The sequence below is a fragment of the Mizuhopecten yessoensis genome, unplaced genomic scaffold (assembly GCF_002113885.1).
Source record: "Mizuhopecten yessoensis strain PY_sf001 unplaced genomic scaffold, ASM211388v2 scaffold3023, whole genome shotgun sequence".
NCBI classification, from domain to species: domain Eukaryota; kingdom Metazoa; phylum Mollusca; class Bivalvia; order Pectinida; family Pectinidae; genus Mizuhopecten; species Mizuhopecten yessoensis.
The window spans coordinates 508,633-534,046 of record NW_018404837.1 but is presented as its reverse complement, the minus strand read 5'-3'; the positions used below and the strand labels follow the sequence as shown (position 1 = coordinate 534,046).

General features: G+C 36.4%; 3 protein-coding genes across 7 annotated transcripts in view; all 3 read left to right on the top strand.

Annotated features, from left to right (window-relative positions):
• The window catches only part of LOC110446864 (isopenicillin N synthase-like), a 26,414-nt gene extending 24,409 nt beyond the window's left edge, over positions 1-2,005 (top strand). For all 4 annotated transcript variants that reach the window (XM_021492201.1, XM_021492202.1, XM_021492203.1 and 1 more), the window contains exons 6-7: positions 401-460; positions 1,353-2,005. In XM_021492201.1, the coding sequence (XP_021347876.1) occupies positions 401-430 (30 nt within the window). In that variant the 3' untranslated portion in view covers positions 431-460; positions 1,353-2,005. The remainder of the gene's footprint in view (positions 1-400; positions 461-1,352) is intronic.
• Positions 2,006-7,419: 5,414 nt separating this feature from the next.
• On the top strand, positions 7,420-25,408 carry LOC110446862 (platelet endothelial aggregation receptor 1-like). 2 transcript variants are annotated; one of them, XM_021492195.1, is made up of 12 exons: positions 7,549-7,632; positions 15,413-15,564; positions 16,310-16,426; positions 17,075-17,151; positions 17,968-18,213; positions 18,648-18,749; positions 19,139-19,255; positions 19,700-19,834; positions 20,175-20,303; positions 21,361-21,487; positions 23,188-23,231; positions 24,622-25,408. In XM_021492195.1, the coding sequence occupies exons 2-12, from the start codon at positions 15,446-15,448 to the stop codon at positions 25,158-25,160; spliced, it is 1,752 nt and encodes a 583-aa protein (XP_021347870.1). In that variant the 5' UTR covers positions 7,549-7,632; positions 15,413-15,445; the 3' UTR covers positions 25,161-25,408. The 2 variants fall into 2 exon arrangements, with proteins under 2 accessions (XP_021347871.1, XP_021347870.1); XM_021492196.1 differs by lacking the exon at positions 15,413-15,564 and having other exon boundaries at positions 7,420-7,632.
• Positions 12,181-13,919, top strand: LOC110446863. Its single transcript, XM_021492197.1, has 2 exons — positions 12,181-12,859; positions 13,202-13,919. Exons 1-2 carry the CDS (start codon positions 12,523-12,525, stop codon positions 13,312-13,314), a joined length of 450 nt encoding a protein of 149 aa, XP_021347872.1. The 5' UTR covers positions 12,181-12,522; the 3' UTR covers positions 13,315-13,919.
• Positions 25,409-25,414: the final 6 nt, after the last annotated feature.

Here is a 25,414-nt window from a genome sequence, read left to right as displayed (position 1 = left end):
CCCCACCCCCTCCATTATGCTTTCAATCTTGTACTTATAGGATACTTAATTTCGTCATTCCACATTGCAAGCAGGGGAACAGTTTCACTTCTGAGATGTTCTTCATTGATTAACCCACTTTCTGGTGATTTTATCAAAGGCCCAGAAATAGATGGGTATTTGGAAAAGAATGTTAAGCGTTCTAGTAACCGGATACCTATCTCACACTGAACTTTGAGAATCCCGCAAGAAACATAGCTTAATGTGCATTTTTATCAATAGAATCACTTCAGAAATGTTTAAAGCAAAATTTTGAAATGTGAAAACAATGTATTTAAAACGATTCATGCATCATTATTAACAGCAAAATAACAACATATATTATATAGTATTAGGACAAGTTCCCGTTTTCTCTTTACAGAAACAACAAAAACGGTATTCTAAAGTGTGAAAGGGACAACTGGTATACTGGCCTTAAAAGGTAAGTGAGACATACCAGATTTAGAGTACTGGACATTTAATTTGTGATTTATAAAATCTCAGAAACTGTGCTTAAGACAAAAAGATGAAGTCGCAAACCAGAAATATATATCTAAAGAGAGGAAGAATAATGTATGTACGGTACTGGGTCGCCTTTCTAACAGTAATTACATAGTTAAGTTAGAAACAGCATAAATAGTTAAGTAGAATTTCTACAACTCAATTACTAATATAATCAGTTATATGTAGCTTAATTAACCCTTTTCTTTCTCTTCGTGATTTAGTTACCATCTTTAAGATGACGGGGTATATAATGATTTGTTTAATTCCGTCTTGGATACCTTATTTACTGAAATTATCATGCCAGGACCGGAGTCACATTTCTTTTTTTATTATTGTACCATTTCCGTTTCCGTATTTTTGCTTCGGAACCGCTTCAGTTCTTGGTATTGTCTTTCCTTTTCTTGTGGTGTCTTTTTAGTTTTTGTAATTGTCTTTCGTTTTGTGTTATTGACTCTTCTGTTCCTATTGTTGTCCCTTTTTACTGACTTTGAGATCAGGTCCTTGACGTGTATTTTTGATAATTTTACCTCTTACACCTTAGGTGACTGTTTACGTTTTTCTATGAGGAAAAATAGTTATTCATTATATTATTCTCTATTTTTTTCGTTTATTTTAACACAAGGTAGATAATATACCAGTAATAAAAAAGTGTATGAGGAATGTTGGGAGATGTAATAACCGTAGTGTATCCCTTTTATTGATGCAATATTTCACTGTTGTCCTGTGAGTGCAGACTTTTCTCATTTTTCACTTGAAGTTCTCAATTGGGGTTTCTAGGTACATGTATACAGTACATAAATGCCGTAATGATAATGCTTAATTCACTATAGGAGATCCGGTTTCTCAAGGACTTGCTGACAGCTTCAAGATGATGAGCAGGGTCCAAACCTCGTCTTGACACGGATGAACAGCGTGAAATCATAAACACTCAGCGAAGCATTTTACTACATTATTATTATTGTCTCATTGCAAGTGTGTCGCCATCAAAGTGTTGTTGCTTGGGCCGTCAAACGAAAGAACATTTCACTTCCGATGGAACACATTCTACTTCCGATTAGCTGCACATCGATGAATGTATCTCTAAAATTACGTCTCGTTATAACATGTATTCTACCACAGCATATTGCTCTTGCGGCGAAACTTGTATTTTGTCTCGTTTGTTGTAAAGCACTTTTTGCTTAATAATAAGCAGATGTACTCATATAAGGCATATATCGGTGTTAGTTACTGACTTAGCTGTGCAGTGGAAGCAAACAATATTGACATGTATCACATTTTCTCTATATTAAGCGTTTCTTGAAATGCGAAATGGCAGCCAAACAGCGGCGGACTGTATTTAAGATGAACTATACAATATCTATGTGGAAATGGTAGCACGATCTGCATTCAATTTTAGGGGAAATCGCCATGAAACAATAATAAAATAAAAAATACATCAACTGTTTTTTGTTTGTTTATATATGTGTTATTGTATTACCGTATTGTTTCATGGTGACTGTTTATCTCTTTTAGATGTTTTATATGTAAATTTTCATGTTCCTGTCTTGATAAAGAACCCGATCGCCCTGAAATTTGTCAAATGCCATTGCCTGCACCGTCGTTATTACTTCTTTGTCCATATATCTATTTAGGTAATACGCATCCAACCAACATTTGTTTGTTCGGATCCAGTGCCAATATTGAATCCTACTGTCGTTATTACTTATGAGATCTATATATATTTATAACAAATGACAACAGTGTCTAAGTACCCCCAGCTCTTTCGCCTCTTTAGAGATTCATCGGGGGAACTGTTTATTTATGTTGAGAGTTAACAACTTATTTCTTTTTAAGAATTTTTGTTCATCATATAATCATAATATATACATAATTAGTTCTGTTGTACATAATTGTTAGTAATTTTGTAAAGTTTATACTAAAAGTATCACCTGTCAAACGAGTGGTTTAAGGAACTTAATTTTAACTGTCTTTGTACTTGAATGTTGACAGTAAATACCCGGACAAGGTACAATTTAAATCCGATTAAAACCCATTATTTTAAAGGTAAGCCGTCTCCAAGAAAACACACGGAAGTGAAACACGCATTAACATTGCTTTATACAATATACTGATTTAGATTATTTAGTCATTTGTAATGCATACCAACGTGGTTTACTGGACAGTATTTGTAAAAAAAAAAAAAAAAAAAAAGGTATTCATCTTTGTAAGTTTTAGAAACAAACAAGTACAATATGTCTTTTCGCGTATCTCATTTGTTTATATGTTTATAATGTTTGTAAGCCATTTATACACCATGTATTTATGAATATCAATTAAAACATTATTAAGTACCCATGCTTTGTCTTAGTTCTTATTTCAAGGGCCTGTGTTCATAAAACTGAGAATGTATCGTACTTGTTTTACACCAATAACTCCTACCATCATAAAACCTATTGTTTTAGTTTTATTACTTGTTTCTTAAGTGTTACACAATACATCAACGTTTCGTAGACATGTATCAAAAATAGCATGTACTTGTTTTGCTGTTAATTATTTGGTGGCTATCACCGATAGGACTTTTTGGGTTTGTTTTTGTTTGTACCTTGGGTGTATGCCGTCATGGTATGACATGAAGTTAAAGTCGGTATGGAGACCATTTCCAGATATGAGGGAGTATATTTAGGGAGCAAATTCGTATATAAATGATCTCCTTTAAACAGCCAACAAATTGCCATTCGTCGGAAGACATCTTGTGAAAGGTTTCATACATTTGTAGCCATCTGTCCGCTTTTGCTGAATTTCTAAATATGTTTCGGAACTCGTCAGAAATGGTTTGCAATTCGTTCGACCTTTAATACCAGTGATGATCTTTCAATGGAAGAGATGACCACACCATGCAATAAAATGTTAGGGAAATATGCTCCTTCCGTGTGATATGAAGTTCAATGTTTCTGATAAAGCTCATTATAGTGCCTTGTGGTTTTGGTGTCACTAGCCTTGTGGTTTTGGTGTCACTAGCCTTGTGGTTTTGGTGTCACTAGCCGAATTTTCCATGTGAGGACATGACATTACCGGGATTCGATTTAGATGTACATTGCGGATGTCATTGATGAAGTAGAAAAAGCTTGCTCCTCCGGAACACCTGGTCTTATTCACCTTGTACTAGTTCAAGGGTTTCCACGATATCCTTTCCTTCATTCATATTTTTGCCATAATTTTAACCTTTTTGAGTTCGAAATATGATTTTGTTGACACTGCGGTGTTCTCTTGTTTTTGTTTTTGTTTGGCTTTCTGCATCGACAAACTGACATTTTAAATACTTATATCGTAACTCTAATGATTATCTAACGTAACAATATGGTCGACTGTTATTGTAGTCCCCTGGTGTTGTTCGTGACCTCATGATTTGAATAAATTCTGGTACAATAAATACTAGTTAAAAGAATGTATTTTTTGTTGTATTTCCGTTAGATTTCTACTGCTCATTCTACTGATGTTTCTTCATTAATAAATCGGTACTTCCGTTAGATTTCTAGTGATCATTCTAGTGATATTTCAACAGTAATAGATCGGTACTTCCGTTAGATTTCTACTGATCATTCTAGTGATGTTTCTACAGGAATAAATCGGTACTTCCGTTAGATTTCTAGTGATCATTCTAGTGACATTTCAACAGTAATAAACCGGTACTTCCGTTAGATTTCTACTGATCATTCTAGTGATGTTTCTACAGTAATAAATCGATACTTCCGTTAGATTTCTAGTGATCATTCTAGTGATGTTTCTACAGTAATAAATCGGTACATCCGTTAGATTTCTAGTGATCATTCTAGTGATATTTCTACAGTAATAAATCGGTACTTCCGTTAGATTTCTAGTTATCATTCTAGTGATAATTCTACAGTAATAAATCGGTACTTCCGTTAGATTTTTAGCGATAATTCTAGTGATATTTCTACAGTAATACATCGGTACTTCCGTTAGATTTCTTGTGATCATTCTAGTGATGTTTCTACAGTTATAAATCGGTACTTCCGTTAGATTTCTTGTGATCATTCTAGTGATGTTTCTACAGTAATACATCGGTACTTCCGTTAGATTTCTACTGATCATTCTAGTGATATTTCTACAGTAATAAATCGGTCCTTCGTTAGATTTCTACTGATCATTCAAGGGATGTTTCTACATTTATAAATCGGTACTTCCGTTAGATTTTTAGTGATCATTCTAGTGATGTTTCTACAGTAATAAATCGGTACTTCCGTTAGATTTCTACTGATCATTCTAGTGATGTTTCTACATTAATAAATCGGTTCTTCCGTTAGATTTCTACTGATCATTCTATTGATGATTCTACAGTAATAAATCGGTACTTCCGTTAGATTTCTAGTGATCATTCAATGGATGTTTCTACAGTAATAAATTGGTACTTCCGTTAGATTTCTACTGATCATTCAAGGGATGTTTCTACATTTATAAATCGGTACTTCCGTTAGATTTCTAGTGATCATTCTAGTGATGTTTCTACAGTAATAAATCGTTTATTCTGTTAGATTTCTAGTGATCATTCTAGTGATATTTCTACAGTAATAAATCGGTACTTCCGTTAGATTTCTAGTGATCATTCTAGTGATGTTTCTACAGTAATAAATCGGTACTTTCGTTAGATTTCTTGTGATCATTCTATTGATGTTTCTACAGTAATAAATCGGTACTTCCGTTAGATTTGTACTGATCTTTCTATTTATGTTTCAACATTCACTCACCAATTTGTATTTTTTTTATTTAAATTTTCTTAAATGTCTTATTCATATCAAGGTTCTACTGCACAGAGATACATGAATGAAGTGTTACTCTTTGGTAGTGCAATACATAGTAACAAAAATGAGGGATTTATCTAAAGGATGTTTTTGTATGTTGAATGATAAGAAGAACGGCATTGTATCAAAAATACTTCTTAAATTATACACAACGAGGAGTATTAAATCAAACGAAAAGATATCATAACAAGGTTTTTACAGTGTACTGATAAATGAGGGTATATGGTAATAATTTACTGTTACTGGGGGTGGGGAGGGGGTATGGGGCGGTGTGTGTGTGTGCGTGTGTGAGGTGTTATATTGTGTTTTATACTGTAAAACGAGGAACAAGGGGATATTTTTTTCATTTCATCAAATTTTATTGACAAGATTGCATAATCGATTGGATAGAATAACAGGCAAATCCTATAAAAATTATCTCCGTCAAATGGCCAAAGTGGAATAAACAATGAGACATAATATTTTAGACATGTTAGAAATGAAAAAATTAACACAAACTAATTCATATTAACACAAGACTAAGTGGAAGTAACTCGTTAAGGAACATCTCACACACCTCATACACACTTACACACACACCTCAAGTACATGTACAGATACATTAATTTCAGCAGATCTATACAATGTACACTATCATAGACAGATATTGGCAGACTTCCAAAAATCCATGTGCATATATCGCAAAGGTCACTGCTACCAACAACTGTTACAATTAAGAATAATAAATTTATTAATACGTAAAGAGTATAATTATTTACGATGTCAAGATAAGTGCATGTAATAGTCAGTAGTCATGAATCTTCTGTATGTAATTTAGAATCAGTATTTTTTTTTATTTAACATGTATATCCTGCGTTAAGTCATATAAAAATTAAAACGACTGTATTTTCCAATAAAAAAATCCCCATCATCAAGTATTCGTCTATTTATAGGCCCATCACAATCAGGACAGCCTGGAGAAGAAAGTTTATATCAATGTGATTGTGGTTGCCATAACTATTAAGAAAACTGAACAAAGTAGTTCTTTGATTATTAAAAATAGGACATTCCAAAAAGTAATGAGATACTGTTTCGTGTTCAGCAGAGCAGGTACAAGCTGGACTACTACATGTAGTAAGATGGTCATAGTGTAAATCAGAATTTAAATTACTACAAGAGTTTCGAAGTTGACATAGAATAATATTTGCTCCTCTGTTACCTTGTTTTGAAAATTGATACAGATTCACTTTCAGAAAGAATATCTTTATTCAATTATTTTTGTAATGCTGCAGGAGAGGGAGAATTAAGAAGATCAGAATTAGCAGTGTTAATTGTGCGGCACATTTGAGGGAAAAAAGCTGTCGAAATAGTTATTAGTTCTGCATAATGGTGGGTTATCATTTTGATTATTAATAAAGGGATTGAGGTGTCTGCCCATGCATAATTTTGCACATCAATACATGTTTGTGTTTATTTCGTCTCACATATAGTGTTTCCCAACCTAGTTCATTGTATAGTTTGTCATGTGATACCCCAGAACGTAGCCCTATTATTATCCTGGCTGCTTCTAATTGTACAGATTCAAGGGGATATTATATCGAAGTTTAATTGTGATGAAAAAGGGGCAATATATCGAGGGTTTACTGTATAGTGATGAACGACAAAACATATTTCAAGGTTTACATGTAACTGTTTATGATACTTTTGAGGTTTTATAATCAGAAAACTTGGTGTGCAGTTAATATCTTTTTACATGATTTGCTTTACATGGAAATAGATTAAGAGAAAATGACAATCATTTATACAGATGTATAATTGTGTTTGAGTATGGTAAATGACCCCAGGAAGGATTACACACACGTGCAGCGTCAATCTACTTATATCTTAATGGTCATACGGGGTTCATAAGTGAAGTAGATTTACAGGAGCTAGATACGACGTGGCTGTACGTTATCCTCTATTCACATTAAGAATTATTTGGTTGAACTGTAAGATAATCAATATTTCCCTGGTGCAATATCTGCTGTACTGTCCTCCACGCCGCCGACCGGGGTTCGACTCCCTTCCTGATAGTGAAACGATATTTACTCATATCCTTTTAGATAAATATAGATACTGTACAATGAAGTTGTTTCAAAAATATAAAAATAATTTTGTAACATCATGTGGTGTGTACAATATAACGTCTCTCCGTGACTCCAAATTACTCACACTAAGTGTTATCGGAAATCCTTCAGCCATACCACAACATGCATCGTCACTTTTACATACAAGGTAGGACGTGGTACACACACTCCTTGTCGGGAAAACACCTGCCGCAAAGAAAACCAAGGCGAGTATAACATTTGTACACAATGTAAGATATTTAATGCCTAATTTCGTTTACAATGAAATATGTTAGTCCAGGAATCATTTATATCCGTTTGTTTCACATGGTGTCAGTCATTTAGGAGACAGAATTAACTTAGTCTACGCACAATTTGCCAAATTAATTAAGCCGTCTCACTTATTTTGTTGCAAATAAAGAAAGCTGGATTATCTAAGCTCCATATTATATATGAAGATATAATAGGCAGGTTGATTATTTTAATGAAGCATTTCCTTTTGTTTTGGTGTTTCCGCAATTCCTGTTGAGTCTTTCCTTATGGTTTCGGTTCTTATCAGTTCTTGTTGTCTTCCGATTTTGTCCATGTGTGTTTACTCTGTGGTGTCTATTGTTGCGACGTTGAGCTTTGCTTTTGTGCCAATGCAGTCACTGAGGGTATCAATAGCTGAATTGTGATAAAACTGTAACATATGTAACTTACTTCGTCGATTCAAGAGATCTAGAGGAGCATCTCCTTACGAAAACTAGATGCTGCACGATGTTTAATAAACAGTTAGCTGAAAAGAAACCTTTTCAAGTGCAACATTCGGCCATATTGGATGCCCAGATCATCGTCATAGTAGATGTTCAGTATACAACAAATAGTTGCTAGAAACATTAATCAATGGAGCACTTATATCAAAGTGTATGATAGAAGGTCGAAGTAGAAAGCCATCGAAGTGAGCATGTTTAGGACTCATCGGTGTTACATAGTTAAAAAGCCGAGCGAAGCTCCTTAATGGTAACACATGCGTGCGTATACAGATTTGCTTCACCTTTCTACTCGTTGCCTTTGTTTGTATCGTCCGGAAGTAGACGTCCAGTGGGGAAACAGGCAGTGTATCCTTGAAGCAAAGACAATTGCGTTTCAACTCATGCATGAATATCTTCATATAATGAAAACAATCTTCATGTTTTATTTCTTGTTTATTTAGATAAAAAATAATATACATTATGAGGGAACAAAGTTTATCACATACAATGTGGTACTAACAGGCATGAAACTTCGTTCAGAGATTATCATACTATGACGTCACAAGCATGTCACAATCCATCGGCCTTCATCGGTTATTTCCAGAAGGATGAAAAATAACCGGAAAATTCTGGAACTGATGTTCGTTGCATTTATCTCTTTGTCGGTGCTTCAAGACTTTTTTTATTTCAGTTTTTTCCACAGGCACAAAAAGTAAAAAAATGGATATTTTCTGAAGGTCATTTTTGTCATCAACCCGGTTCTGTTGATATTTCTACCGGGAGATATCTTCAAAAAGGAGATCATTTAAAATTTCATCAGCTTTTGATTTCCATTTGTTGAGAATATGAACGAAATAATTGACATTTTTGAAAGTCTGGATATAGTCTTTACATTATTTATTCATCACCAATGGAAAATGCATTTGTGATGAAATTAATGATAATTTTCCAGACAACCAACCTAAGTGCAACGCCCTTTTTAAGCAACGTATTACTTTTTCATAACGCGTGCCGATTTCGAATTCGTTTCAGACAGAAACTGTAAACTTGTATTTGGCATCATTGGAACACTCTTATGTAAAATGACTTAACACCTGAAAATTACTTTTGAGAGGGTAGAAAGAAATTCATGATCTCGCTTCTAGTTATGCGAACTTTTTGAAACGGAATTACTACTTTTTACAGTCAAACGTGTAAGACACTGACAGCTTCAAATGATAATAATAAAAGCCAAGCCAATTACTCACTACCTTATTGCTGTACGATAAGAATTTATTGAAATATCAATTTGGGCCTGGACAGTTTCGGCCAATGATACCGTGGCAAGTTAGGCCCATGTAACACATAAAAAGTCGTAAAAATAGCGGTAAAATCTGACGTTGCATGCTTTATGACGACATAATTAAGCTGATTCCAATAAGGGGGCCGAACTTACCCGAATGCCTGTCCCCATGGCGAGGATCGTTCGGCCATCCGATCTTCCGACAGGATAGTTAAATAATGTCTAAAAACGGACGTGCTGCCATGCTTCCTAGAACGGACTTCAATAAAAAAAAAAAGGGCCGAACTTGCCACGGTGTACCTATTGTTATGTCGGTCTTAATCTCATTAGAGCTTATGTTTTATTGTTATTCCTCAACTAGCCGACTTCAAATAAAGTTTATCTTATCTCATTCTGAAAGTTGTATTTCTAATCAGTAAATATCAGAGATCAACAAAAGCTACGCTCTTTTAAGGCTTTGCCTTTTCATATTGTATTCCGTAAGTAGGGATATATCAAACGGTAAAGGTGCATACACACCCTTTATAACGCTACATTTACATGTTTTGACTACCACAGTCATTTGTTTTAACTTGCATGTCATATATACATTGACAGAATAAATTCCATCTTTAAGTTTACGGTCGACCTTGGAGACTGACACTCTACCAGCGGAGTCAACCACAAAGTAACATAAATTAATAATAATAAATAATAATATACAAAATTGATATAGCGCCCTATCACTAATCACTAGAAAAAAACGAAGGATTGAAGGAATGTCTTTTTGAAAGTTTAATAAGTGTACAATGTAGAAAACAAAACAAACTAAACACTTAGTGCACCAAACGCCCATTTCGTCGATTAAGAACTTATCGGTAGTACCAAGTGGAACTTTATTATTTAGTTTTAGTTTAAATCAATTTTATTGCAACAAAAGACAAATGGATTGGGCAAAAGTTATTGCAACTTACATGTACTTACGTCCTTTCCGTAACAGAAAATATATATACAAAATTAATGTGTCACGTAATAACCTAATACAAATTTATATAATTATATATATATAAGATGTTAAAGATGGGTTACAGAAAAAGAGGTAATGATAGGATTAGGGACACCAACGTATAGTTTTTAAATATGTATTCGGAGAGTTTACTTGATATCGCGTGTTTGATTTTCCCAATCGAGTCGACGTAAGTAGTATACCTAATCTATACACACATATCCTTCTGCTTTTTTAAAGTTCAATCACATTCCGTGCCGCATTTGCCTTTCTCCTGTGTCACTCCAAGTCACTCTGTGAATTCCTGTCTTACATACTTAGCCGACTAGATTAGGAAAACCGGACACGCACTCTTTGTCATATGGAAACGGTTATGATACTGATGGACGCTAAGATTGAAGTTAGTACACAGAGATCGTTTGTGTTGGAAAAAGGGAGAGGGGCTGGAATAAGAGAGGAGGTGGAGGAGAGAGACAGATTGGAATAGTCGAAGTAGTTATCCTGGTTGGGTATTACATGTTAAACCGTTTGGAGCTAAAAATGAACAGTTGTACAGACCTACAAATCTGAATGTTTAGATTGTAGTCAAGGTTTGCATCTCCGAAGAGAAGATGTTCAACAGTGATTTCGTTATACCAATCGAGGGATTGAAGCATTATATTACGAGTCTTCCGTGTCATTTCCGCAGTCGCAAGTAGAGCTGTCTCGAAGGTGAGCTTTAAAAAGGTCGTAATTTAAAGAGCTACTGCGGTTTCGCAATTGGCAATGTATAATATTTACTTTTCTGGACCCATATTCAAGAAAACATTGATATAAGAAGGGGTAGTGACTTGAGGTTGAATAGGAGTTTTAAATTGTTTAATGGATGCTGATGACTTTGTTTCTATTGGTAGATTGTTCCAGTAGTCTGAAGTACTTATTATGAAGGATGATTTTGTGATTTGCAGTCTATAGTATGGGTTCTGAAAGCTATTCCTGTTTCTATGATTATAGTTAGAGAAGTTTGACACAATAGGTGGTAGAAGAGATTTTAGAAATGAGGGAGCATTATCATGATAAATATTATAAAACATGGATAATTTTCTAATCCTGCGTCTATCTATCAATGATTTCCATCCGAGCTCTCTGTAAATATTATTTTTTTGTACAAATAGGTAATCCAGTAATTATTCGCCCGGTTTCATACTTCATGTTCTCTAATTTATTCGAAAATGTGAAATTATGATTGTCCCATACTTCGCAGGCATATTCAAATAGTGGTCTTATAAAAACAAGGTATATTTTTTCCAAGTTTTTTCTATTTAGGATGTATTTTAATTTCATTAAAGTTGCAATGTACTTTGTAGTGTTTGTTAATATATACTCAATGTGAGAGTTCCATGTGCCGTTGTTACTAATAATGACTCCTAGGTGTTTGTGGTTTTAACAATAGGGATAGGTGTGTTGTCGAAAAGAAATTGTGGGTGAGAAGGTATATTTGTGTTGGAAATTTAGAGTATTTCGGTTTTATTTGGGTTGAAATTCATTAAACATTCATTTGACCAAAGGTTTAATTGTTCCATGTCATAGTTTATTACTTGTTTTATATCGTGTACATTTTTGGAAGAGTGTGCTAATGCGGTGTCGTCAGCAAAATGTCACGTCATTGATAGTAGTGTATTTGAAATATCGTTGATGTATACAAGAAAAAGAAGTGGCCCTAAAAATGCCCCCATTTCACTTGCGTTGCGTCAGTGTCAATCAGGGTCGGTCAGTAAATTTTGGGCTGTCGCAAAACTGTTCGAGCATTTTCGAACACTTTCGAACACAAATGGCACATCTACGATTCATATCGGTCAGAGTTACGTCAGTATTCGGTCAAAATGGGCCGATGTCGGTCGGTGTGCGGCAATAGCTGCGTTGATGGTGCGATGATGAGTGTCAGAGTTGCGATGCACTTGGATGCACATAGGACAGACATACGTCGATGTGGGTTAGTGTGCGACGCAGTTGCGTCGATGTTACGCCATGGAGGGTCATAGAGGGTCAGACATGTTGATGGCTGCGATCTTCGTTGATTTAAAATAGTGTGATTTCAGGCCTAGGGTGGTCCAATCTAGTCCAGTCCAGGGACAGTATGAATGAGCAAGTACTAGGACTTTTCCAGGCTGATCTGATTGTTCAGCATCATGCCTACATCCGTGCCCAGGCCGAGGTCCTGCAGGAAAGAAGGAGGCAAAGGGCCCGAAGAAGATATAGCAAGAAGCGGTTCTGGGTGAGGACCTGGTTAACAGAAGATGAGCGAGTCTCAGCTGGCCAGTACAACAACCTTATGGTCAAGCTCCGGAACGAGGATGTACAGTCGTTTACTAACTACCTGCGCATGCCTCCAGACATGTTCCAATTCCTGCTCAACCGGCTGACGCCTCGCCTCCAGAAGAAGGACACCAAGTTCAGACGACCTCTGGAACCAGGGCTGAAGTTGGCTGTGGTACTCCGGCACCTGGCTACTGGGGACAACTACCCAAGTTTGCAGTACAGCTTCAGAGTGTCCAGACACACCATCGCCAGCTTTCTGCCAGATGTCTGTCAGGCCATCATCGATGAATTTGCAGAAGAGGAGGTCCAGTGCCCCGTCACCCCCGATGAATGGAAAGAGGTGGCCCTGCAGTTCCAGAGGAGGACCAAACTTGGACCTAGTGCTCCTGTACCATTGTTTGAGATGGCTGCCCGTCAACCCCATCTTCTGGCCCTGCTCTTCCCACAAGAGGTCCTTCTCAGGTGTCTTCCTGTAGCTTTCATGGCGCGTGTTCCAGACTTGTGGGAACTCTCGGAGCCAGTCACAGACGGCTTGCTCTTGTTCGGGAGTGAGCACCACCTCTGCGGTCTTCTTTTTCTTCTGGGCTGGAACCTCCGTGTCATCTTCTGAAGAAGTTGCACCATTAAAATACTCGTCCTCCTTCTCAGCACCAACGTCTGCCTCCTCCATGGCCTCGGCTACAATATCTTTATTGCCACGTCCACGTCCACACCCTCTGCTCCCTCCAACACGACCACGACCTCTTGGATGCTTCCCTTGCCCAACGATGGTTATCACCTGGCCCACACTTTCAACAACTGGCTGGACCTCTACCTGGTGCTCGTCGTCTCCTGTTGGAGTGTCTCCGGGCTGCATCACGGCTTTGCCCTTCGTCTTCTTTATTGCCTGTCTTAACGTTTTTCTTGATTTCTTTGGTGGCATGATGCTTTGGAAAACAAATGTATCACTAGCCAATCGTATGTGGCGCACCCGTATTTATAGCAACCGACATTGACCAAACTACAACCCAAGCTGACCGAATATTGACGTAACACTGGCGCAGGCTGACGCAGCATGACCGAATGGCAACCCATGTCTAACCCCGCCAGGCAGTGCATGACGGTCCCTGACATTGTTTGCTGACTGAATGTGACCGAATGTCGACTCAGAGCAACCGACTGTGACGTAACACCAACGCAGAGAAACCCACTGTTGACCGAGTCTGATAAAACACTCGGACAGGCAGGGTTTCTCAGGGTTTGTGTTAAGTCGATGTCGGTCAATCTACGTTCCTGTCGGATGCTGTCGGATGGCGGCTAACCGACACCGACGCCGCCTGTCGTAGCCTAGTGAAATGGGGGCATAACACTGAACCTTGAGGAACTCCGGCTTTGATAAATACTTCAGAAGATATAGCATTTTTTAGTACCACTGACTGGCGTCTGTTACGTAAGTAGTTTTTAATCCAATCTAAAAGTTTGCCTTTTATCCCGTATTTTTCTAATTTAATTAATCGACCTTTGTGCCAGACTCGGTCGAAAGCTTTAGAAAGTATGCTATGATAGAGTTCGATGAGTTGGTGAGTTGTAGAGTGATTTGGTAAGAAGCCAGACTGTAAAGTATATAGAAGTTTGTTGCTGAATAGATAGTTATAGATGAGCTTATGAATCATTCGTTCGAAAAGTTTGCCAATGTAGCTAAGTAAAGAAATGGGTCTGTAGTTTTTTGCCAATTCAGATTCCCCCTTTTTGAAAATAGTTGTCACATGGGCAAATTTCGATGAATCAGGAAATACGAAAGGATTCGTTGAATAGAAGTGTGAGGGGTGCAGATATTTCATTGGATACCATTTTCTACAGATAACCTGTCGTTATTGTATCGACGTAGATTTAAAAAAGAAACGAAAAAGTCAACACACAGATGGATAAATGATTAGAGCGAATCTGTTATAGTGGTTAACATCGTTTCAAAGATTTGGCAGTCACGTGGTATAGTAAGGGGGCGTGTCTTCTTCCGGTGTAAATCAATAGCAAATCAAATTCCTTGAAGGAAAACATTGCTAATTTTTGACGAAAATGGCTGAAATTTCACACCCTTCAAAGAAAGGATATCCATGTAGTCTGGAACCACAATCCAGTGTTTGTCACACTGTTTTGTGAAACTCTCGATCATTCGATATATAACAGAAGTGCACATGCACTCCAACATGTATCAATCTGATTAAAATACAGCTCTTGACATTATACCATCGTTCTACTATCCTACGATAGTGTAATGAGGAGCTGCATTTTAATCAGATTGAACATGTATCACATGACTTGCATTGTTATATGTAAAGCCCGGCCGAAGCCGGAGAGAAACAGTAACTTGAAAACAAAGTATTTATCGACCTGAGTGATATTTCTGGGTTAAAAAATTACTGGGTGATATTTTTTGGTGCTAGAATGTTTCTCTTTAGTAATTTTGGTGTTAAACTTTTCTCTGTGGTATTTTGTGTGTTAGTATTTTCCTCTGTGGGATTCTGGCTCATCTTTGGCATTTTTGTGTCAAAGTTGTACTTGTTTTTGTGTTAGATTTGTCCTTTCTGGTACTTTTGGTGCGCCTAGATTGTACTGAGTTGTAGATATTTGATATTGTTATTGTCCTTGTTGGTTTGTTTATTCTTTAAAGATTACACTGGGTGACACTGTAATTCAGATTGTGATGAGTCGTATTTTTCGTCTTACAGATTATACAGAGTGATCATTTCGGTGTAAGGATTATGATGTGTGGTTGGTTGAGGATATGGGCTGTAATCAATATGACCTGTATCCTTCTGCTAACAACCGGAAGTTGTGGTTACGAGGAGAGGGACAGGACCGGAAGTACACTGTCAGATATGTAAGCTTAGAAACGAATATACACATAAAATAATAATGAAATTGTCTTACATCAGTTTTAGACTCAAAGCTGTGAGATCACCAGTACAGATTGGGATAACTTATACAACGCATTTTATTTAGAACTGCTAAAATTTATTTTAACAAGTAAGATTTATATACATTGTATATGTGCTCTCTCGAAAAATGACAATTTACTGTTTTTATATTTTTGTTGAATACTAATACAGTAGTATGTATCGCGAAACGTTGGTTTCAACGGAGAATTTTATTTGATTATCTTTTGTGTAGGACTTGAAATTTGTATTTATTTTTCAAAACTCATAATCTTATTTGCATGTTATAATTATTTGAAATATTTGTATTTTTTTCAAAACAGTTTTGTCAAAATTAAAGTTGCCTCCCTTCTTCCAGTGTTAAATCGGCAGTAAGACAGCGTTGGATACCATTGCCATTTTGCAGATAAAATTTTGTTTAGTGACAACAATCTTTATGATTGATCCAAATAAATTAATCATCAGAGATATCCCGTTTAGACAATATCCTTACGTGTATGTCTGCAATTCAACGACCAACAATGTTTTAACAAATAGTTCAGATTATAATCTCGTTATCAAAACTCTTCAAGCGGAATACTTCACTTTTCTATTCTTTCGCTTATATCCCATTGTTTAAATTAATTATAACCAACGTATCCCAATATTAAAACAAACGTTTGTCTAAGCATTTTTAAAATAAATTTGCAGTTTATGGAGAAATCAGAACGAGATGTATCAAGAAATGGAAAACTGTTCCGACAGTGAACGATTCTTTTACTCCACGGTATTTCCAAGTGGAGTCTGTAATGACGGTGTAAAATGGATGTAAGTATTTGTTCATTTGCCGAGGCCGGCTGTGATGTATTGTGGTCCATCTCTCCGCAGTTTTAACGACGTACCCACGAATTCGGACACCAAAGCAAAAGGTCTAGATAAATAAAACTCCATACACACAAATCCCCGAATCATGCATTCACAGTCACTGCTACAGTCGAGTGCGAATAGCATTACATACACATCAATGCCGTATCTGCAATTTTAACGTTGTACAGATTCGTATTTTCCACTAAAACGGAAACAAATTACACTAAGAGTAAGCAAGTTCAGATCTTTGTACATTATATCCGGTCTCCTGACAATATCTCTTGACTTGATAGCTGAAGCTCCGATTATTGTATTTAAACACTTCAGATATATGATATCATTAGCCGGTACACTGCGTCCCCTTATGATCACGTCACAAAAACGAATCAATTCTGATTAATATTGAATTATGTTTCTGTAGTTATCAACTGAATGCAAAAACTTTTATTTGTTGCTTTCTCTATTGCATTTTTGGTTTTTCTTAACTTTTGATAAGGTTCTGTTTATAGCATACATCAGATACGAAAGCTATAAATACACCGAACAAACAATAGCAACAACTAACAGCAGTGTCTCTAATATGTCTTATATCAAATCCGTACTTTGTAGATACAAGCAGCGGAGTAACACACCAACTGTTACCTGCATCCCGGGATACGTATTACGAGAGCGTTCATGTGTCAAAGGTATAAAAAAATCTATTTTTTATCCGCTAGGAGGTGGTTTTATATAAGTCTATGTTTATCAGAAGATGTCCAGGTATAACAAAGATCAAATTCTTGTGTACTGCGGTTTTCTTGGACTAGAAAGATCGACTTTCATTTTAAGACTTGAAATCGTCATTGCGCAAGACTTTACCTTCGTAGCTAAGCTCCGTCCTGAGTGTAATATGATATTGGTAGAGTATTACGGTTTCTGTGCAGCAGTATCCAAATGGAATGACACTATCATGAGTTGCTGGAAAGAACAGACCCATAAGAAGCAGGACACAAATACACCGTGTATCTACACTAACTTGCCAGCAAGGTGCCTGCTCTCCAATTATTGGAGGGTACGGGATATGTCGAATACTGGTATTGTCTATCCTAATTTTGTTCTTAGTAAACAGCATTCTGATGTATAGCAAATATCGTTAATCCCAACATATTCGATTCCGGAAAATATGTTCCTATCAGGGGGGTTTCTGATACCTCTTATATTTTAAAAGAATATATAGAGTTGGCTATTTATTCATTTCACCTGGACACAGGTGTTTGGTAACTAAACATCGTAATGTCTGGTGTTTTATCCGGGTTTATACCACGTAGTTACTGAATCGATTCCGAGAAAATATGACAAACAATTTTGCAGATAGGATTTAAGCGAAGTTCTGGATTATCGAGTACAATTTTTATGATTGAAATCCGTTTCAAAACAACTGTCCAGAATGTTAGTTTAAGGAGTAGAAATATTGGCTTTAACAATAAAGACTCGAAGGTTATACAACTTAATTATAATTGCAGAATGTGTTGCTGTACCAGATGTAAAGAAAAAGCTTCCTCGGTACTTAATTGCTAATTCAAGTGAAGAGGAGGTAACTGACCTTGGGAACAGCACCATGAATGGTACAAACACAACCAAAGAAAGAGGTACTGATCTGGATGGAACGGGCGAGAACGGTACAAACACAACTACAGGAAAAGAAACTGATATTGATCAAACGGGAGTTAACGATACAAACACAACCAAAGACGAAATGGAAAATGATGGTAAATCAGCAATGTATATAGACTGCTTTAGACGTCTAAAGGTGTAATGATTCGTAACCTGTTTACTGATGAGCCATACGACGAAGTCTGGAAAAAAACACCAAAAAACACTGTTTATCTTTTTAATACATTTCCAAATATAATGTATTCACTGTATATATCCTTAAATCTCGTTATATGTAATTGTATGATGATCGAAAGCTTACACCAATCATTAGAGTCCGGTTGTGAACTCAAACGAATTTAATTTCCCCCGATTAATATACCCAACGATCATTTTTAACTTATTCTTGAAATAATTGCACTTTAATGTCAAGATAAATGTATAGCCTATTTTTTCAGTATTTGTATGTAAACGCTTTAACATGTATACAGTCCTAGACATTTCCTTATTTTCTAATTGCATTCTAATAGATGGCCTTTTTAATCTACAGAATGTATTGATGGCTGTTTGTGTGAAAACAATTCCACATGTGACAAATTGACAGGTCAGTGCACGTGCAGAGATGGTTGGAGAGGAATTGAATGCAAAGAAGGTAATGACTTATTAATAATCTCTATTCGTTTTAAACACAAATGTCTCACAGACGCGAAACACCTGACATCGACAATTTGATGTTTAAACTTAAATTTAGTCAGTAGGCAATTCTTTGTGTTCTTTAAATCGATTACAAACCGAGTAATTAGTGTGATAGTATATACTTGGACTTGTTCACCACTGACAAAATGTGTTCCAACTGGTTTTATATTTAAGGCCATACACAACGTGTACCTAACAAAACGAAATGGTGAGGTGTTAGAATTTGTGAAATGTTGTGGACAATCCATAATGAAGATTACCTACATTGTACAATACACCATGAACGTTGTTATAACTTGTATTGGTTATGGTTTTATTAAATCGTACCTGTTTCTCCTACCAAAGAGTGTTCAAGAGGGACCTACGGCACACATTGTAATCAGAACTGTACATGTGACGTCACTTCCTGTCATCCTGTTGATGGTTGTATATGCCGGTCACAGGAACAAAACTGTAACATTGGTCAGTTTGCATCTTTTTATATCTTTCATATTTCCATCCAATTAAATAATTTACATGATTTCTACGAAAACACTTTATCGGAGCAAGCTGTCTCTGTTGCTGTTTCTTTAATAAATAAATAAAAAAATAACAAATCAAATGAAATAAATACAATAAATAAAATACTTATTGTTAACAGAACGTCAATATTTTGTAATAACTATATGACATCACAAAAACAAATCGATGACGTCACGGATATTGCAATGACAAGCAGAATTGACAGCGTGTTTTTTAATTTATTTTTAATGAATTTTGTGAAAAAAAATGTGTAATTTCATATGTAAGGTAAGTCATGTGATACAGATACTATCATACTTGTGTTTAGACTTTACACTTTAGGAGTATCTATTTCACTCACAGGCCACCTGCTTATGATAATTTGTTTCATTTGTTTTGTTTCAGTGTGTCCATCGATGACCTTTGGCTCTGGTTGCAGTGGTCAGTGTCTGTGTTTAAGTACAGGGACGCAGGACTGCGGAGTACTGGACGGATCATGCACGTGTAAACCGGGCTGGACAGGCACGTTCTGTGACCAATGTGAGTGCATGATCGGCATACGCTAAATACCCATTAAACTTCTTAGATACATTATCAAGACTTAACAATCAAGTAATACTTGCTTGTTGTTGATGAGTATCAAAGTGTATATATCTGTGTCATCTATAAATTATGCCAAGATACCATTTATAAAAAGTATTTTGTTGGTTTTTAAGTGCCGAACTTTTCAGGAAAATTATGTAACTATTGTGAACATGTAACCTTGTTCCTCGTCGAAAGGATTGCCGACATACCCACATGATGTGTCAGTTTCAGGTGCGAGGTTGATTTACAATGTAAAGATTAATTGTACGTTTCTACTTCTACTTGTTACTTTCAGTGTGTCCTTTCGGACGTTACGGTGAAGGATGCAAAAAGAGTTGTGAATGTGAATCAAACGAATTCTGTAATCCGATTAATGGAGTGTGTCTGTGTTGGGGGATCATTCCGGGATTAAACTGCACCAAAGGTAAGTTACATATATTTCTGCGATAAGCGAGTGTATATGTATTTCGCAAAAAGGCGATAGACTAAGATAGCTGTGACAAAAAGTTCCCGGTATACAGTTCACCTAAAGCATTTCTTAAAATTCACGAAAAAATTGACTTATATTATACATTGATGATAACGTACCAAAATATCCAAACGCACAAGCTTCCTTTTCGACCGTGTCGTTTTTTCTTAAACGTCCGATCTACCAATCTTAAACGACGTTCTACAGCGTAGAACTCTTTTCAAAAGGAGGTACAATTCACAGAGAGGTAGTGATTATATGACACACATTAGACACGTATGAGAAACTGTAATACATACAATGCGGTTACCTGTCTTCACTCAATTTCTTTCTATAGTGTAGAAATGCTGCACATTTAGGTAAACATATTTGTTTTGCCAAAGTGTTTTTTGTCGGAGAGCACCCTCTCCCACCACCCACACACTCATATATATATATATAATGGGTATTCATAACTGTCAGTCTTGATCAGAACTTGTGATGTGTCTTCGCGATTCGTCTTTCTGTCTTTAAATTTGTTTTGTGTCTTTTCGATTCATTGTATCGTCTTTTGCTAAATAATTTGGTGTCTCGTCGTTTCTATTGTCGTCTTTCCTTAGGTTTCGGTGTTTCTTCGGCTCATTATGTCGTCTTTCATTAGGTTCTTCGGTTCTCGCTTTAGTCAGTATGTCCTGTTATCTTAATTTCTTTTTGATATTTTCTTGGTTCATGTTAAGTTTTTGTTTTATAAAACAATATTTCCTGCTGTTGTTATTCGTTATGATGTCAACGCCGTTTTTGTATTTTTTCTTTTATTATGTTTTCGTGTCGACTGGATTCCGATTTAATTTTCTATTTTACTTTGGTGTTTTCTCAGTTCTTGTAGGTTGTTGTCATTCATTTTGTCTGTGTGTCTCTTCTGTTTCTATTGTTGCTTTTTAATGATGGGTTCGGGTTTAGACTTTTTGCTGCTGTGCTCACGTTGTGCTGACAGTATATAGACATAATTTACAACATATTGTTTGTCTTTCAGACGAAGAGGCTCCAACAGCATTTCCACAAAGTCTTCTGCACATCTCTATCCTGGTAGGAGGGGGCCTAATTATCTTGATCGCCGTGGCGTGTACCATTGTAGCTTGGCGGCGAAAAGGGTCACAAAGGTAAGGTCAGACATATCTTCAATACTCCAGTGTTAACGTTCACTTACGCTCTCTGCACCCCTGGAAAATGTCACGACAAAGCACGTGGATGACGCAAGAAGACAAGTTTGATCCTCTGATGTACATCAAAGAATCCCGCTGCAGCATAACGGTAAAAGTGACCGACTTTGAAGTGGGGTGTCGCTCCTCAGTAACATTCAAAGAACAGGAATCAGCTTAGAGATTGATCAGGATTGTTTTTGTTACCAGAGACAAAACACATTGCTAGTCGCGTGCCTTCAATTTTGCCATGACATAACAGTGTTAGTGAGCGTCACGCTGGAGTAAGGAGGATCGATAAGACACAGTGTGATTGTTATATATTATAGGTTTGAAACAAAGAGTTATATTGACATCACAGTCTTCAATACAATACTTGTGATGTTATGGATCAGAAAAGTATAAAGCACACATAAGTCTGTGAAGATTTTCGGAATCTAGCATTATATATATATATATCGACGAAATAGTAGAAAACGAATGTAAGTGGAAACACCTTTGTGTACTCAAAAGTACTCTTGTTGCGTTAAAGACTCATGTTGTTCAAACGTAACAACAGTTCTAGTGATGTCCTTAAAGTTAGCATTGGAAAATTAAAGAAATAAAGTAAACACTATACCACCACGGGGACGGCTGTGGTGTAATGACCTGGATTTACTCTTATACCTATAATGTACATCAAAGCACTTAGAAATGTGTATAAAGGTTTAACATTATTTCAAAGCATAATCGAACATGGTTACATTTTACGTAAGGAAGCCCAACCGTATTTGCATGCATGCGATCAACCATTTACAGTCAAACATTTTCTGATTAAATACGCTGATTTCAAACAAATACGTGACAGCTTATATAATGTCTATTAAAAGTTTACTTGCGTAATGTGAGTAAATGGGAGAAAACTCAATCAAACAAATTTAGTATTTATTTAACAAAATTTATATGCATTGAAAGTAAACTTTTATGGGTAAAAATACAGTACCGTGTAACGGTATCTTTCAAATATCACATTTGTTTACAATGCATAAATAAATACTGTTAATAATATCACATTTTTCATCGGTTTTTACACATCATCCGTCTGGATACTAAAGAGAGAACTACGTTGATATTTCTCATCGTCTTTCTTCCTCATTTCCACATATAACTTCCGAAGAACATTGCAGTGTTCGAGCGCCGGCATGTCAACAAAGTCCGTGTCTATTGCTTTTTCTTTCAAATATTCACGCAATACACAAACGGACTTGTCAGTGGCTTTAACAGTGTTTCTAGCATCCCTTTGCACCAAGATAGTTTTAAGTTGATCATCGGAAACAGTTCCAAGTCTTAACAAGCCGGGTTTGTTTCACTATCGTCTGCCATTTTCACTCCATTGAGGCAACGACAATCCGCGCTTCTAATTGGTCAAAAATTTGGCAAAGGTTACTGGATTGTAATATTCACATGTGAGGCGCCCGACGGGGTTTTGGACTGGTATATTCACCTCGCGTGCATGGATTCTGTAGGTTTCGGTGTAACATCGCGACATATTTAGACCTATTAGAGGTGTTTGACCAATCAGCGTGTGGGAAAAAGGACTAGTCATATAATAAAATGGTATAGAATACATGATGATTTAATTTAATTCCATCGTTATATGTCATACAATTTGTTTTTTACAGCAAGAGCGAATACAAATTCAACAAAGATTCCACTCTAAAAATTGGTAAGTGCAGAGTAATCTCCTTTAGAAACATGTAGTTCTTATTTAAAGAATTATTATCAACTTGCAAAACGCTATAACCCTCTGCGAAATCTCGTTGCTCCCTTTTCTGATATATTTCGATTTATGCTATTTCCAGGATCATCTGGTAACCTTAATACACATTCTGATTAGTCTACAAGTAACAAAATATCTACACAATTTGTAGAAGGATATCCTTTCAAAAGTGAATAAACTCATATTGTTGGCTCAGTTATCTGTCTCTCCTAAAATTAGGAGTAAATGCTACGATATTCACATATAGTATAATGTGCAACGCAGTTCCGGGCAAATATATTCTTTAATGCACATCTTTGAGAAACGAACTGTATCGTATACCTTTTTTGATAAAAAAAAAGTATTTTATTTTTTCACAGATAATAAAACATTTCAAACAATACGTTTTCCCGAGTGGTTGAACAGTACTCGTGCGATCAAAAGTTCAGTTCTGCTATGGTTGCTAATTCAAGAAGACCGCGAACAAATCGGAAACGATTCGCGAATTTCTGCCATTATTAGAATTTGATGCCATGCCGTGCTGCTATTCCCTAATACCATAAGTTTCGGTTGGTATGATGATGTAAGGCCTGTGTATTGCAAATGTAAATATCTAAGCATAGTCAATATAAATGTCAACTTGAACGTGACGAATTAGATGAAGCGTTCTTGCACTTTATGTTGAATACCTCACGTTCCGGATGGTATTCATGTTGATTATGAATACACTTACCTTTAAAAATCACGAAGAAAATTGAAATTAATTTAAAAAAAACAGCATTTCATTACAATAAATGTATTTTTATCTATACTTATTTAATGAGTATAACAAAACTTTCAGTTTTACCTGAGTTACATTTATGATGCTATAACAAAGACAATGGCAACACGTGGGCAATGCCCTTTGTAGCATATTGGAACGTCATATGATCTTGGTAGAGTTATAACGATTTTGGTGCCATAGAGTAGTAGCTATTAAGATTTGCTGTGAGCTTTGGTGGTGTATACTAAACCTCGATATAAAACGTTTGTCTTCATCTAGCATTATTTTTAGACGATCCCCTTCTTTCGTCCAGTTTGATGACGCCATACAAGAAACAAGGAATGTCACTACTCGTCCTTCACTGGATAAAAACTCGTTATATTGCAGATGCATATACAGTTGAGCCTAACCAAGTTATCCCACTTTCAATTCAGTGTTTTATGGGATATATGTACCTTTTTATTATACAACACTAACACAGTTATTAAACCGTCTCATAACTCAGCCACTTTGCAAGAAAAGATGACAAATTTTTGATTTTACATTTTACATACAACGGCATTTAACATAGATTCTTCAATTTGTTTGCTTCAGTGCATGCCGACTTGCCCCCTAGGGAAGATGTATCTCGATACCGAGAGGAGCCCGACGCCAACATGAGAACTCAGTCCTGCAGAAATAAAAGGAAATCTCGTCAAGATGGCGCCACCAGGCAATCGGGCGTACTCAATCTACCATCTAGAGTTGCATCAAAGCCACCCTCTACCGTACTCGGCTTCCAACAGTACAGCCCTACAGAGGCCGGCTCTGTTGACATCGACGAGCTTACCAGGCATTCATACATCAATCTAAAGGACGAAGACATATCAAGTCATGTGCAAGGAGCCGGAAATGACTACGAACGTCTTGTCGAAGATGAAATAAAATCCCCATACCAAGACTACGAGGTTTGTGTCAAGAGTGACGCTCCGTACGAGAATGTTCCTGCAAAGAAACGGAGTATATTAGGCTCCCTGCGGAAGCTCGTTCGGAAGGAAAGCCACCCGGAGAGTGATAGAGTACATCTCGCAGAAGATACCAGTGCAGGAATAAGAAAAAGTAGTTTCGTAACTTTCAATAAACGAATTTCATGATTCTTCAACTTCAACAATCCTAGTGCAAATTCCCCACCAAACTGTGTGCAGCGGAAATAGTAGTATTATCTTTCAGAGGTCGAAAGTGGTAAAAGGATACATTTATTATAATGCAGATATGCATTTATATAATTGCTATATAATTGTTAGGGGAACAACGATACTCTTAATTACATAATGTATATGCATATTGGTACTTTGGAATTTTAAGGGGGTGGGGGGCAGTGATGACATTACATCCTTTACTCACTCGG